The sequence below is a fragment of the Callospermophilus lateralis genome, chromosome 9, assembly GCF_048772815.1.
Source record: "Callospermophilus lateralis isolate mCalLat2 chromosome 9, mCalLat2.hap1, whole genome shotgun sequence".
Lineage (NCBI taxonomy): Eukaryota > Metazoa > Chordata > Mammalia > Rodentia > Sciuridae > Callospermophilus > Callospermophilus lateralis.
The window spans coordinates 42,717,365-42,733,332 of NC_135313.1; the positions used below are offsets into that span (position 1 = coordinate 42,717,365).

General features: G+C 30.1%; 1 protein-coding gene across 4 annotated transcripts in view; it reads right to left on the bottom strand.

Annotated features, from left to right (window-relative positions):
• The window catches only part of Gls (glutaminase), a 76,779-nt gene that overhangs the window by 20,556 nt on the left and 40,255 nt on the right, over nucleotides 1-15,968 (bottom strand). For 2 of the 4 annotated variants that reach the window (XM_076866828.2, XM_076866825.2), the window contains exons 12-14: nucleotides 15,164-15,340; nucleotides 13,220-13,351; nucleotides 11,776-11,868 (exon numbers count right to left, since the gene is read on the bottom strand). In XM_076866828.2, the coding sequence (XP_076722943.1) occupies nucleotides 11,776-11,868; nucleotides 13,220-13,351; nucleotides 15,164-15,340 (402 nt within the window). Of the gene's footprint in view, nucleotides 1-8,175; nucleotides 10,825-11,775; nucleotides 11,869-13,219; nucleotides 13,352-15,163; nucleotides 15,341-15,968 lie in introns of those variants that run through there. The other 2 variants (XM_076866826.2, XM_076866827.1) reach the window with 2 other exon arrangements.

A 15,968-nucleotide genomic window follows, 5' to 3' on the forward strand; every position in this document is an offset into this window, starting at 1 on the left:
TGCCAAAATGAAGAGGAGAAAACACAAGCAGAAAATAACTTCTGCTACACAGAAAGGATGAAAATTTGGTAACTAAGTAAAATAAGGGTCCAGAACCCTAATATGGAAGCCTGAAATCAAACCTGTTCCTTCAGCCACTTTCTTACAGTCATATAAGTTTGGAATACAACTTCATAAAAGGAATGAACATTATCTGACCACTCTTGTACCACAGTACATTTATTACAAAAGCGATTTTAAAAAGAGTAATTTAAGTGTAAAATGGGTACATTAACAAAACCACCAATTTTCCGGAGTAAAGGGATTGGAATAGGTTGGTTTTTAAGTATAATTTAATCAGCAAAACTGTTTCTTCACAGTACAGTATATATTCCATATGCCTGTGTAGTGACTGTGCTTAGATTTAACATTATCATTAAAACCAAAACACATATACAAGGACAATTATAAATGGATCTAGACAAATACAGGAATTTGATCTTCATCACTGAATCATTCTAGTGTTGCTGGTTTAAAAAAGAAAAAAAAAGCACTTCCTAAAAACAAGCACAGATGTGAACAAAGATCAATTCATTCTTGGATCATATCATGAACTGTTACATGTAAATAGGACAAATGAAAATTATACTTGGAATTCTATAAAAAGCACTAAGGGACAAAGGTTGATTAAGATTGGTAAATTAAATTTAACTGACAGACATCTAGAGGCAACAAACAAAAAATTTTTTAAATGCATTTTCTAAAATAATTTGTAAGGGTTAGATAAACACCAACTGTTAGTGCTAACATACTAATCTGCATTTAATACTGTAGAAGTACATAACAAGAACATTTTTAAAGCACTTATATAAAAAATGAAATAAAGGATGGTTTTAGTGGTAGGATTTAGGACTGACCCTCTCTAAATCAAATAATTTTGGATTTAGTTTTCCCATCTATATACTTTAGAACAAAAATATAATCATTGCAGATTAAACAGAGTAACTTTAATATGAACTCTCCCTAATATCCTGGTCTATGGGGATTTTGACATTGTTAGTCTTTTAATTTTCATGAACTATTCCAATGTTATTAATAAGGTAACACACAAATTCCTCATTACTTTTTCCCTCCAGTACCAGAGATTGAATGCAGGGTGTTTAACCCTGAGCCACATTCCCAACCCCTTTTATTTTTTATTTTGAGACTGGGTCTGGCTAAGTTGCTGAGGTTGGTTGCAATCCTCCTGCCTCAAGCTGGGATTACAGGTAAGTGCCATCATGCCCAGGCACTCATTACATTTCATAATGGGAGAAACATAGTCTGTTGTCAAAAGGGATGAGCCCTGAAACCAAAATTATCTGTGTGTAAATCTTGGCTGTAAAAGTGTGCAACCTTAGTGAATTTATATAAAATATAATCAGAACCTATAGATGTAATAAAATACCTCTTCCTAGTATATTCCTACTTCATAGTTTTTATTAGGATTTAAGAACTCTTGAAACATGTATTATTACGTAGATGATTGACCCATACTAAATCACAATAAATATTAGTTATTACCAATGATCCTAGAAGTCATGCTATTCAACTATTCAAAATTTGATATTCCTAGGTTTCTGTTGATGTGTTTAGACCCAAGTAAGGACTGATATAATTATAATTAGCTCTGATATGTACACTACTAAGCTTCCTGTGATAGGCATCTGACAAAAGGAATTCTGACTTCCAAGGTCTTTGGCATAAGGAATAGGTATGAATGGGGCATTTCTTTCCATTTTCAATTTCTGCCAATTTTAGGTACACAGGGTTATTTCAAATGTGTGAGATCACTACTGTGCATGAATGAGAAATATGATAAATTTAGTACTTCTTCATGAGTCAATTTCACTCAAGGACTGAGGAAAAAAATTTTAGCCATAGAACTAGTAAAAATTGTGTTAAAAAAAACTAAAACGGGCATTATAAAGTGGAGCAAAATGCACAAGGATTTTTTAAAAAATTAAAACAGGCATTATAAAGTGGAGCAAAATGCACAAGACATGGAAGTATATGCCTAATGGACAGCCTACTCAGGTCCTAAAATACTCATGCAGCAGTCATTGATGCCATGTAAGTCATAAAAGCATAAGGTACACTGAAAGTTTTAATCTATTAAGAAATTTTTGCAGGAGATGCTAAATTTTTAACAAAAAATACCCTGTTTCACAATGGTACTCATTAAAACTTTTTGCAAAGCAAATATTACAAAACATAATATGTAAATTCTTCTCTAACCAGAGCTCCTCCAAACAAGTAAATATACTAACACATGAATAAGTAGACAATAACATGACAAAATCCAACACACAAGGCATACCAAATAAACAACAGTGCTGGTTCTGTAGTAAGCAAGTATGGTAGATATAAAATAAAATTACACAGTAGAGACTGAATAAAAATTACAGCTTCTTAAGTCTTTATTACTTAGTTAAAAACACAGCAAACTAATTCTCTTTCTCCTTTGTTCTCCTTCAGGAAAAAAAAATAGTCTCCAAGTCCTGTTGAAATAGCATATTTCAGTTGAAAAACTTCACTAATAGGTAAATAGAAAGTTAGGCTCTATTCCCCCTCTTCCTCAGTCCCATTCTCTAAAGTTTCTCTTTCAAGTAAAAAGGGATGATAAAAGAGACATATTCTATTGGTATGATTAAAGAGAGCTAATGATATTAGTTACCACAGAACTTTAACAAAATCAATTGTCCTATAATATCATCAAGAGGTCAATGAAATTTCATTGTATAGAAAATGTTCATTCATATCAATTCAAATACTCATCTCAAAAACTATTATTTGGTCTATTTCCTTATTCAGGTTATAAATTGTGTGTAAGATACATGTATCCAGGCTTTATGCAAAATACTAAGAATAAAGCTATACTATACTGAAGAAAAGAAGTTTCGACTTGTACATTTCAGGTATATATTTTCTTTAACTTTTTTTTTTTTTTAAATAAGCTAGAATGGCAAATGTCAACAATACTAAAAAGATCTGGAAGTGAAAATATAAACAACATGAATATTCAGAAATGAAAACCTATTCATGAGTAACTATAATTTTTGAAATCATCTCATTTTCAGCCAAAGACAAATAATGATATAAAAGAATGAAAAAGAAAGTATAATACTTAAATTAAGATAATATATTGAATTTTCTCATTATAATTTTTAATTTTCAGTGACTAGGAGAAAGAATAAAACAATAGACTATGGGAAGAGTTCAGTTAATAATTTATACCATGGTTTTATATAACATCATTAATCTCATTTAGTGGAAGAAGGTCAGGACTTCAGGATTAAAGTTTTATGTTGTTCCTAGTGATACATACAAAATAATAAAAACTGTTCATTATGACCTTGAACTAAAGAGAAGTTTAATAAGAGATTGAAGATCAAGATTTCAATTTGAAATTTACAATGAAATGGTTCAAGTATGAGTAGTTAGTTACAATTATAGTTGACATTAATATTTCAGCACATTCTTATTTTAGTACACAATGTGTAAAAGCAAACAGAATTTACATTAAATAAGGACCCAATTCTTAAAAGTTAAGGTTTTTCACTTTTATAAACTCATAGAAGGGCTAACCAGGCAAGTTTAAATTCTGAGAATTAAAAAATCAGTTGTTTTTGGTGCTGGTGATTAGACCCAGGGCCTTACACATGCTATGTATACACTCTACCAATGAAGTACACCTGAATTTCAGAGAATAATATTCTCTTGAGAGTAACAATATTTAAGTCTTAACATTTTACAATCAACAAGGCCTTTAAAAAATTAATAAATTTCAAGAACACAATACACATTTTTCTTTATAAATAAAAAATAAAAATCCACCAATTATGAAATTGATACTGAAGACAATATATTCTATAAACAGAATAAATTAAAAATCAGAAAACTTGTTCTGAGGACACTTACTGATTCAAATGTTTAAAATACAACAAGGGAAGCAGGCAATTACCTTGCACATTTCTGGGAAAAGTTAATATGTAAACAAAAGAGTTGTGTTTCTTCTGTTAACATTTGTTTAGAACTTGAGTAGCTTTTGCTTATGTACAATCTTTTTTTACTTATATATTTAATCTAACCCCAAAGGAATTTATTTTAAAAAGCCAACAGTGCAACGTTTATTTTTAGAGTCACATTTTTGCTACACTCACTTTCTTTCAAAGGTTCTGGAGTAATGTTTTATTTTTAGAACTACTGTATAATTATAACATTCATTTCTAACTTTGATAGATTTGATTAATTCCAGCACATTGTTTTTTACTGGAAAATATAATTAAATAGTTTTAATAAATGTTGATGATACAATCAGACTGCAAAATAACCTATAGTCACATTAGCTAATGCCAACTATGATCATTAAAAATAAATTTAAAAGTCTGTTGAAACAAAACATACAACAGAACAACTACATAAAAACATTTTAAAAATGTAAATATGTTAATAGAGAAAACAAAGTGCTAAAAAATCTGGAAAGGGGGCTGGGTGGAGTGGGAGTTACAAACTTTAGGAATACTTGCAAGCTCAATTCTGTGATTCTAAAAAAATACAAGATTATGGTAAATGAAAGTACAAAGATCCAGAAAGGCTAAACTACGTTTTAAAAAAAAATTCTTCAGCTGTTTAAAAATATAAATTTAATTATAGCTCAGGGTTTCGAGTATAATTGCAGAGCAGAGTATATTGTTATATAAATAAAAATCACCAGAAATGCAATGTGAAAACAAAAATTTTAAGACTACTTCAGATAAAAATTTTTCCTTCCAAAAGATAAGTATTACAACTAGATAATTTCAATCATCTGAGGTATCGGAATTAAAAGTATTTAAGAAAGATAAATATTTTAGAGAAACAAAGGCTATTATTTTAATACTGTGTCTAGAAAAACCATATCCTCAGATATTAAAAATTTGCTTAAAAGGGCTGGAGATGTGGCTCAGTGGTTAAGTGTCCCTAGGTTCAATCCCTAGTACCAAAAAGTAAAAAAAAAAAAAAAAAAAATGTTGAATAACCAGGGGCTAGGGATACAGCTCAGTAGTAGAGTGCCTGCCTTGCTCTGGATTTAATCCCCAGTGCTGGGGTGGGGGGGGGGAGAAGTTGACTAACAGTGTTATGAAACCAGTTGCCAGAAGTAGTAAGCATTAGGTACTTATTCTAATATGAAGTTTTTCTTTTTATTTGTTTTTTTCTGGTGCTGGATATACAACCCAGGACCTCTAGCATGCTAAGTACACACTCTACCACTAAGCTTACAACCCAAGACCTCTAATATGAGTTTTATGAGTCCATCATAATTCATGTTTTAAAAATTAAGGTAATATATGCCCATTTTCCAATAATAAGTGTTTTATAATTTATTGTTGGGTATGATCTATAAAAAAAAATACCACATATACCACCCAAAAAGCAATGCATCAAAGTGCTAATTACTCAGAAGGAATAAGGAAGTCAGGAAATCCTTATAAAAGTCAAGCTTTATACATACGGCATATAGTATATAAAAAAATCTCTATTACCCCAAACTTATAAAAATTACTAAAATAGAAATACAATCATCTATACAACAGAAATGGTAAACAAAGTCAATCTAAAATTTCCTTATTTTGATATGCTCACAAAATATAAATAGAAAATAAAGTTTGAATACCACAGTAACAGAATTACTTAAAGATTTATTATCAGTCTTCCTGTTTCAGAAATAAGTATCTTTTCTCTTACTCCTTATGAAAATTAAGAACTCTAAGAAATATCAAGTTATGCCAATTCTGTTTTACATAGGGTAGATTTGGCCTCAAATGTCCTCATAATTTTCTACATTTATTCAACAAATCATGTACATTTTTAGATATTTATAGTAATAAACTATTGGATTGGGAGGGAAATAAAAGAACCTTTCCCAATCCAAACAAATTTCTTGTATTTCTAAGCAATGTAAGAAACAAATATTTTAACTGTGTTATTTTGAAATAAAAGAAATATTGCTTAACTTAGATATTCTTGAATGTATGTTCACATATAATTTTGCCCTTGGACTCCATGACACAGAACAGACTAATTAAAGTAAAGTCCATTCTGAATAAATCTAAATGAAATCTAGGGCCATGGTATCTGGTAATAAACTTCCATATATACCAAATCTCTGACATCTAGTTTTGGTTTTATTATACATTTATAAATACAATACTTACTATAAATGGCACAATAGGAATTGAGAAGAAATCACATATTAAACAGACTGATCATAAATCTTTTGAAAAATGCATTCTAGCATTTTTAAGGTCATCCAGTAGAAAATTCAAAATTCTACAAATGAATAGTAAAGCAGATTTTTTTAAACATAAAAATTGTATATAGTAAACTAAATAAAACCATTCCATACACTGTCAACCTGAAAAGTACATTACTTAAACTGAACAGAATCCTTTTGGGGGGATGGGATGGGGAGAGGGTACCAGGGATTGAACCCAGGGACACTTAGCCACTGAGCTACATCCCTAGCCTTTTTTAAGACAGGGTCTCATCAAGTTGCTTAGAGCCTCATTAAATTGCTGAGGGTAGCTTTGAATTTGCAATCCTCCTACCTCAACCTCCTGAGCCACTGGGATTTCAGGTGTGCACCACACTGCTTGGCCAATTCTTTATAATAAATGTTGGGAAGAGCTCAAAGTCAAACCTCTTCCCTGTGCTGGAGTTCCCCAATATTGTTAGTTACTCTTTTATCCTGACAGTACTGGTAGTGAACGGGAAGAGTAACAACAGAAACCACAAAGTCAAGTTCAATAAGTAGAATATGTTACACTTTATAAATTTAGGGGCAGCAAAAATTTTATTTTATTTTTTTGTATTTGGAACCAGGGATTGAATCCAGGAGCACTTACCACTGAGCCACATTCCCAGCCCTTTTTTATATTTTATTTTCAGACAGGACTCACTAAGTTGCTTAAGGCCTGGCTAAATTGCTGAGGCTGGCCTTGAACTTGTGATCCTCCTGCCTCCGCCTGCCAATATGCTGGGATTAGAGGCGTGGGCCACCGCAAAAGGAATATAGATCAATGAACCATTTATACATAATATACTATGTGGAAAGAACTATTGGTCACCTTCAGAATATAAATAGATTTAAACAGGGAGATGAAATAAATATACAAACACATACATATACAACATATACACACATTATATATAAATTATCAACATGTTAACAGCTCTTTCCACATACAAATATACCTATGAAATTCTACACTGTCAGATAAAGACCACAAGCATTTTGAATTTCTTTTGCCTTCGCTTCAAATGAGTTAAAGAAAATTTACCTTTAGAAACAAGTTAATCATATACTGTTATATATGTTGAATATAGCATACTGAAATTCCTTAGTAATTAGTCCAAAAAGAAATATTTGGGAAAAAAATCCCACATATTAATGCAAATTAAGCAAGCAAGTTTTAAAATTTATACAATATGCTTGGGAAATCTCTAGTTGTATGGCAGTTTTAGTGAAATAGAGAAATGTTAAAAGTACATGACCTACAATATATGCAGTCTATAATTTGGATTATGTTATAGAAACATACAAATATTTCTTCTGAAAATTAAAACCCTTAAGAAAGAAGCCAAGCTGAATTTCTATATTATAGTCATTCTACTCAAAATATATATTAAGTCAACTAAGAATAATAGTTTTATTGTAATGCAACACTATGATACTCGTCATTTCAGTTAGCAATTTTTCCTACTCTTTAGACAAAACAGATAAAATGAAAGTTACATATTGAATAACATCAATCACATTCTTCCTCAGAGAGCAGGAAAATTCTGCAAATAGGGCTATTTTTTTTTTATTTTTTTTTAATCAAGGAGGGCAGGGGACTATGAGAAAGGTCCTAATTCAAATAATTCTAGTACAACCAATAGGAAACATCCTCTTCCCCTAAAAGCCCACCAACACTATACTGTATTAAAAAAAAAAAAATTAAATAAAGCCCTTTAAGTATTTCTAGTTTCACTTTGAGGCAGTCTCAGGAAAATAAACATTTCAAATAGTATCTTCATAAGGATAATTTTTCCCTAAGTTAAAATCCCATTTGTTGTACTTAAAAATGTTATAGTTGCTTTTATATATTAAAAAAAAAAAAAAAAACAATAAAATCAGCTTAAAATAAATTTATTGTACAATACAAAAAGTAGGCATACTGGAAAATAAAGATACATTATTAAATATACAAAGCAAATGAAAGAAAGCTAAACAACACAAATGTTTTAATCCAAACACTAAGATAAAATGCACAACATTTATGCTAAAAACCAAATATATCAAGAAGAATATGCATTTCAAATGAAATGTTAATGATGCCAACAAAAAGGAGGAAAAAAAGAAAAACAAATATGCTATCTTGTAAATGCTTGAATATCAAGAATCAATAATGGCACAAAACATTAAACCCAACAATACTGGGTACTTTTCAAGAACTTTATTTGAAAAGATATTAAGAATACTGAAAGAATCAAAATATGTACTTACACTGGCAAAGCTTTTCTTTTTAAAAGTTTGTGGGCCTATTCACAGCATCTTACTTCTTCTTCCATTCATACCTCCTATAAAAATTTCTGGATGCTTGTTCTTAAAAAGTCTCTAAACAGAGTAGCTTGGATAACCCTACTTCATTTTTAAGTGTGCAGTTAGGCCTTATCAACATTATATGAAGTGCCACAAATTAACAACCTAATTTTGAAATCTATACAAATATGTACACAATATGAAAACAACTTTAATTTTATAAAGTAAAACCAACCTATGAGCAAAATGGGAAAATGTAATAATTTAGATCAGAGAAGGGGAAAAAAAAATAAAGCCTTCATGCCAATTAAGACATTCAGTTACCTGAATCACAAATAGCCATGGTAGAACTAACACAAATGTGACACTGTCCATAGGTTCGGCAGTGGCAAGGCCTTGAGAAGCATCCAGTTAGTATAAATATCTGAATATCATAGGAACATTCAAGTAACCGTAAAATTCTTAGTAAAACTCTGTAAAATTTCATATATAATTACTTAAATACTTAAATTTAACACCTAAGCCCAAAAGGCTTTTGACCAGCACCTCTGGGAGGAAACTTCTTCCCCTAATAATATAGTTCTCAAACTCAAGACATCATATGAACAAGATTTCTTATATCTATAGTTGTACCTGATATCTAAATTGTACAAGATATCTATCTAAATTACTCAGTAAAATCTCTTCTGCTATACTATAATACTTTTACAGACTTTGCCACATCACATAAATGCCATCATTCTAAGAAGTCATAAAGGTTTCCTTCTCAAACCTCTCCCTCCAAATTTACTGGTTTAGATATAAATTTTAAAAAACCCAAAAAACCAAACTTGAAACTATGGGGAAAACCACAGAGGTATATGGAAGAAGGAGGAAGCGTGAATAGGCCCTACAGAATTTTACAAACACTTTGCCAAGACAGACTTTAAAATACTGTGCATAATTATTTGAAATCAGGTTACATAGAACCTAATTCTTCTCTTAAAAACAAGTTTTGATTCTCAATATTGCATTTTTATAACTGAACAAAAAGATTCAGATCTAAACAGATATTTTAGTAGCATACTTACTACCTTTAGACTAAATTAAATTCCTAAGTATTTCAAGAGAATTCAAATAAAACAAACTTTATAAGATGTTATAATTTATCACAAAAGAAATATTCATTAGCACTTATGAAATTATTAGAATAATAAAATTATTAAAAGCTAAAATCAAAATCTGCCATTCATATGTAATTATAACAGAAAAAGTTACGTGGGTAATATGAAAATAAAATTCATATTGAAGACACACACTATCTCTCCTTCTGAGTAACCATTATAGCTTTTTAACAATGAAATTCTTTGGCTGGAAAGGTTCAATATGTAAAGACACTCCTGTACAAGCTAGTTCTCAGGACAGAACTCAGGAGTTGCACAGTAACAAAGTAATGAGATATATTTTAAAGTGTTTGCCAAAGTTTTGACTAATTTTTAAAAATTTAACACCAAATCTATAGCTAAAAATGGCATTCATGTAAACTTAAAATAATTTTATAATCTACTGCTATTATAAATAAAGTAATTTGGAATTCGTTACTTTGAATTTTTAGTTTCGGATTTAGCATAGAAGTACTTTCCATTGCTACTATCAACATCATGTCAGTTTTAAAAATAGAAAATAAAAAACTAAATGCAATAATTTATTAATTCAATTTGTAGATTTTAGAACTGAGAAATGACACCTTAGTAGGATTATCTGGCTATACAGGCAAAATTTGTAATTAAATCAAGATTTTTTTAAATTTCTTTTTTGTATTTTTAAAAAATAAAGCAAATTTGCTTTATTTACTTTAAGACCAACAAATTCACTTTTTAGCTATTATCTTTTTACAAAGATTATAAGCAAAAAAAAAAAAATTAAAAAGCTTATGGCTCCAGCACCTAAGGTTGAGAACACAAAAAATTCAAATAAATATTTATAGTTTGCAAAAAAGCTAAAGATGTTTGAAAGGTTAAATGAAGAAACATTCTGAAACTAGAACCCATTTCTTTAGCTTTTCTCTCCCAGACTTTCCATTCTATATACTACAGTTGTAGAGATGTCCTCATTTGACTCAGGTGACACTTTTTTCCACACTGTCTCTTTTAAAGCAAGTTCTTGTTGGAGACTTTCATAGTCCAATGGTCCAAAGGAATGCTAGTTGTTCAAGCAACATACATAATTTATTAGTGTACTTGAGTGAAGAAAGGTCCAAGCTATAAAATGGTATTTTTCAATGAACGTTATTAAAATCTGTTAACATTTTCACCCACCACCATCTGACATTTTACTTCACGTAACTCATGTCGACTCCCAATAAAGTTTCTACTCTATTAACTTGGCAAAATTCTCAAATATTATAAGAAGGTACTTTGATTGCAACTAACAAAAATTTAATGTGGCACTAACAAAAGTTATTTGGTATATACTAAAATTGTTTACAAGAGTTTCACAGTCTAATAGGTAATTTTACTATAAAAATTTTTCATATGGGATGCAAAGGTACTGAATTAAAATTCTCAATATAAGTCCTTTGGCCCAGTAAAAAACTACATATAGATTAAAAAAGTTTAAGTCCTGATTCTAATACCAGCTCTAAAATAGAAATGGATAATACGAAGCCAAACATTGCAATAATAAACAGGACTTTAAGGGTATGAGGATATTCCATCAAACACTCATTGTAGAAAAAATATTTCATCTACAGTGGCTTATAAAACTTAAGAGGCTTCGAAAGGTCTCCCACTAATATTGTAATACCTTTTCATTTACATATTTATTCACAAAGTAGGTAAGGAATTGAAATACACTTTAATTCAGAACTAGGACAAATATTAAGAGTAAAAAAGACTTTCTTTTTAGATTAATAGCATGTAGCATTTCTTCCAATATTTTTTTAAAGACAGAATCAATTCTAAAACTCTCAAAATAGCAGAAAACAAGCCAACTCTTAGGCTAATGAATTCCAATTTAAATAGTGAAAGCAATATTTAATATCTATGTACTAGTTAGTGATCCAAGATAAAAACATCAGCAATTTGTTTGCATTCATTTGTGATTGGGAAAGACATGAGACTACTAACAAACTTAAGTTTTAAACAGGCGAATCTCAATTTCTCTCTCTTAAAAGAATATTGTAGAATGAGCTAAGAAAGACTTTGGCTTACCCTCTGATCTCCACCTTCTCTTCGAGGATCAAGTTTTTTTGCAAAGTGTCTCAAATTGTCATAGTTATGGAAATTACAAAGAGAAACAAGATCCTGTAAAGAGTTATACAGAATAGGTATAAGTAATGAATATGACAACTATGTTGATATATGACTACAACACAGTGAATCTCAACATTGTGTACATCCACAAGACTGGGATCCTAATTAGAATAAGATATACTCCATGTTTACATCAAAATAGATTCTATTGTCATGTGTAAATAAAAAGAATTTTAAAAAAGAAATTGGTTGTTCACTAGCTATGTTTATGCACATTTTAACAAACCGTACATATACCGTCCGGCTTAACTACAATCTTATAGAAACCACCACTGCAGCTGGGTAGCATAGGTGGCACATGCCTGTAATCCCAGCAAGTAGGGAGGCTAAAAAAGGAGAATGCCAAGTTCGAGGCCAGCATTGGCAATTTAGAGAGATCTTACCTCCAAAAAAAAAAAAAACATTGGGATACAGCTCAATGGTAGAGGCCCTCTGGTTTACTCCCCATACCATAAACAAACAAACAATGCATGTTAACTATAAGCATGGCATAAGGAAGAGAAATGAAATCAGAATAAAGATACAAGTCCTGAAAACACTCTTACTATAGCATGACCCTAGTACTCAATCACTCAAATTGTCTAACTTTCATCTTGTGTAAAACAGGATTTATATAAGAGGCCACATGAAAGCATTCTTCAGTGAAATAACTGTAAAGTACCATAAAAATATGTCAGAATTCTGGATATAATTTATTATAATTCATTTTATATATAACCCAAGGTCATTCTCTAGGTCATGTAAAATATAAAAGACTAAAAAACAAACCAGAATTTTAATTGAGAAAGAAATCTGCAAATAAAAAAACAAAAATTATTGTACTTAACATGGACTCTAGAAAGTAATATATGTAAGTAAAATAATAACATGAAATAATAATGAGAATTAGGTGACAATAAAATACTGAACTAATCAAAAGTAGTACAACTTTTAAAAATTTATCTTAATTTTAATTTGTAGTGCTTATTTCTTCAAAAAAAAAAAAAACAAAGGTAGGTAATAAGTAAGTCAACTATGTATATTAATGATACAATAAATGTTAATTAAAATCTTTGGTTTTAAACTACTTCTCTGTATATTTTCTGAGTTTTGGAAAAACAATTATAACCAAGAAAATTAAAACATAAGCATCAATCAAATGTAATTTTTGTGTGAGAATAATTAAAAAAGAACTGTCTGGTAGTGCAACTTGAAGCTCCTCCGTGAGTATTTCCATAGCTACCCAGCAACTGTCACATAGGCAGGCAGAATACCAAAAGTGAAAACTATGGAAAATAGGTAAAAAATAAAATCACTGGGTAGCTTAACTTGTATGGTCATTATTTTCATTAAGAATGCTTACATGACAGAAGTGAATTCCTTTAACACTGTTGCCCATCTTGTCCAGAGGAGGAGACCAGCACATCATGCCCATGACATTGGGGACAACTAAAAGAATGCCCCCAGCAACTCCAGATTTTGCAGGAAGACCAACCTAAAAATTCATGTAAACATTTGAAAATAAGAAATGTTATGTTCAATAATAAAGGAACTGATTTAAAAAAATATGGCATATATCCATACAAGAGAATTTCAACACTTAAAATATCATAGATAAACATTGATCAACATGTTTGTAAATACAGCAAATAAATGACAAACTATAAAAAAGTTTGGGATACATTAAAATATAGAAAAAAATTTGAAAGACATAGTCTAAGGAGTTAAAGTGGTTACATATAAACTATGATCCACAGGTTTTAATTTTATTCTTCTTCACGATTTTTTTAATTGTTCTAAAATAAAAATGTATGCTATAAATATCAAAAGTTATTTCCAAAAACATTGTCTAACCTGAAAATAATGAGAAATTATTATCTTCTTAAAAGATTTTCCTATGGTATACTTTCAGAGGAAGATCTTAGAAATAAAAAGTAATTCAAATCAATCCTCTTCAGAAAGTTTGTCTACATTATGCAAAACTTGACAACAATTATGATAAAAGAAAAATTAGTTTCATCAGTGCAGCATTTATTAATGGCTTACTAACATTCAGACATTAAGCACTTCTTGATAAAATTATACCAATGAGACAATCTTGCACAAAACCAAATAAAACAAGCCAATGGAAACCATCTGAATTGGATAAAACAATTCACAGGAACTACAAAGCACAATGGAACATATGTAATGAATAAAATCTAGACCAAGAAAGGCTGTACAGGATAAATGACCCAACTAAAAATAATGAGAAAAAGAGAGATCATGAAGAGACCTATAGATTAAAAGAAAATAAATGGCCATACAACCAATCGTAATATATGGTCGTTATTTGCATCCCAAGTCAAACAAATTGTAAAAGAATATAATCATAATGTATAAAATAATCCAAGAAATCTGAAAACTAAATATCTTGATATTAAATTTAATACTGATTAAAGATAATGTTTTTATATGTAACATTTAAGTTTTTAAATATGTAATAATAGTATTTAAAAAACAATAAAACTCTTTGGGGGGAGGACGTAATATCTTTATTTATTTATTTTTATGTGGTGCTGAGGATTGACCCAGGGCCTCACACATGTAAGGCAGGCACTCTACCACTGAGCTACAACCCCAGCCCCCTAATGGTACTCATATATTTTATTAAGGGTCTTTATTATTTGGATTTATATACTGGAATATGATAAGGATGGGAAAGTAGATATGTACACAGGTGAAACAAGATTAGTCATGTATTTATAATTACTTAAGGTGAATGATAGGTAACATTAAATCCATTTCTCTATTTTAGCATACTTGAAATTCCCCCCAAAAAAATTTTTTTAGGACTACATTACGACATAATATAAGCAAGATGAAATAAGAAAGGTCCATATGTTTCACACTGGCAAATGCACAATAGAACTTAAAGGAGTATATTTTTAAGCTTTAATTTTAATATACTTTAAGCCCTTTAAAACATCTACGGCTGTAACAAAAGAGGTTAAACATCCCATCTATGTATTCAGTCACTATAATGCTAAACAATGACAAATAAAAGTAAAGAAAGTCTGTACTAACCTTAAATGTAGAAATGCTTTACAAGCAGAAGCAATGAGGTTCTTTAAATTAAACTTCCAAGTTCTTAAGAACATATGATAGACTATTTTAACTCTATTTCTTACCAATTTGTAACAAATTAACCTTGAAAATATGCCTCTCTTTCAAAAACTAATATACAGCTTTAGAAGCAAAGTTCAAACTGTTTAAAAAAATTCCAGACTAGATTCTTGCTGGAGAAAATTAATAAACAACTACTCACATGGAAAGCAAATTGCCCTGAGAAATCATACATGCCACAGGAATGCATCAAACTCAGTGTATTTCGAACTGCTTCAGGACTCAGTACTCTTTCACCAGTAATTGGGCAGAAACCACCGTTAGCCAGTGTTGCAGCCATCACACTGGCGGATTCACAAGTCACTTCTATAGAGCACAGCTAAAACAAACAAACAAAAAAGAATTCTGAATATTTAGGCTATTACTATTTTTATTTTCTAAGATCATCTATTTTATCTGGTATTTCATTCATCTCTGAAATATTTCTTTCTAAGGGATAACTTTAATGTAACCTATTGATATTTCCAAAGATTTTAACTGACTAAAGTTCTAGCCCCTTTAAGATATATCCTGATTTGTCCAAAGTTATTCAGCGTTTTAATGGCAGAACAAGGTTAGAAGGGATCTGTTCCTAAACACTAAGATTTATTGTTTTCTTATGTAAGACTCAAATCTATTCACTATAATTATGTAATGAATTATATAAGCATAATTATTTTTAACACAATAGGAAAAAATAAAACAAGTTAACATTTTTAAGAAAAAGCAATATACAACAATATTATGACAAACAACTTCTACATGAGAAATTACTACTTTGGGGGGAAAAAATGCAAAACTGCCTGACATTTCATCTACACAAGAAAAGCTCAACATCCCCATTTATACAGCAACATGCAAAGGAACAAAAGGAAGAATATGTAAGAGCTCTAGCATGAATGCTCTGTGAGCCTAAACTATAATGTTATCTTTAGATCACTTAAATTTATTTGATATTTACTATGGGA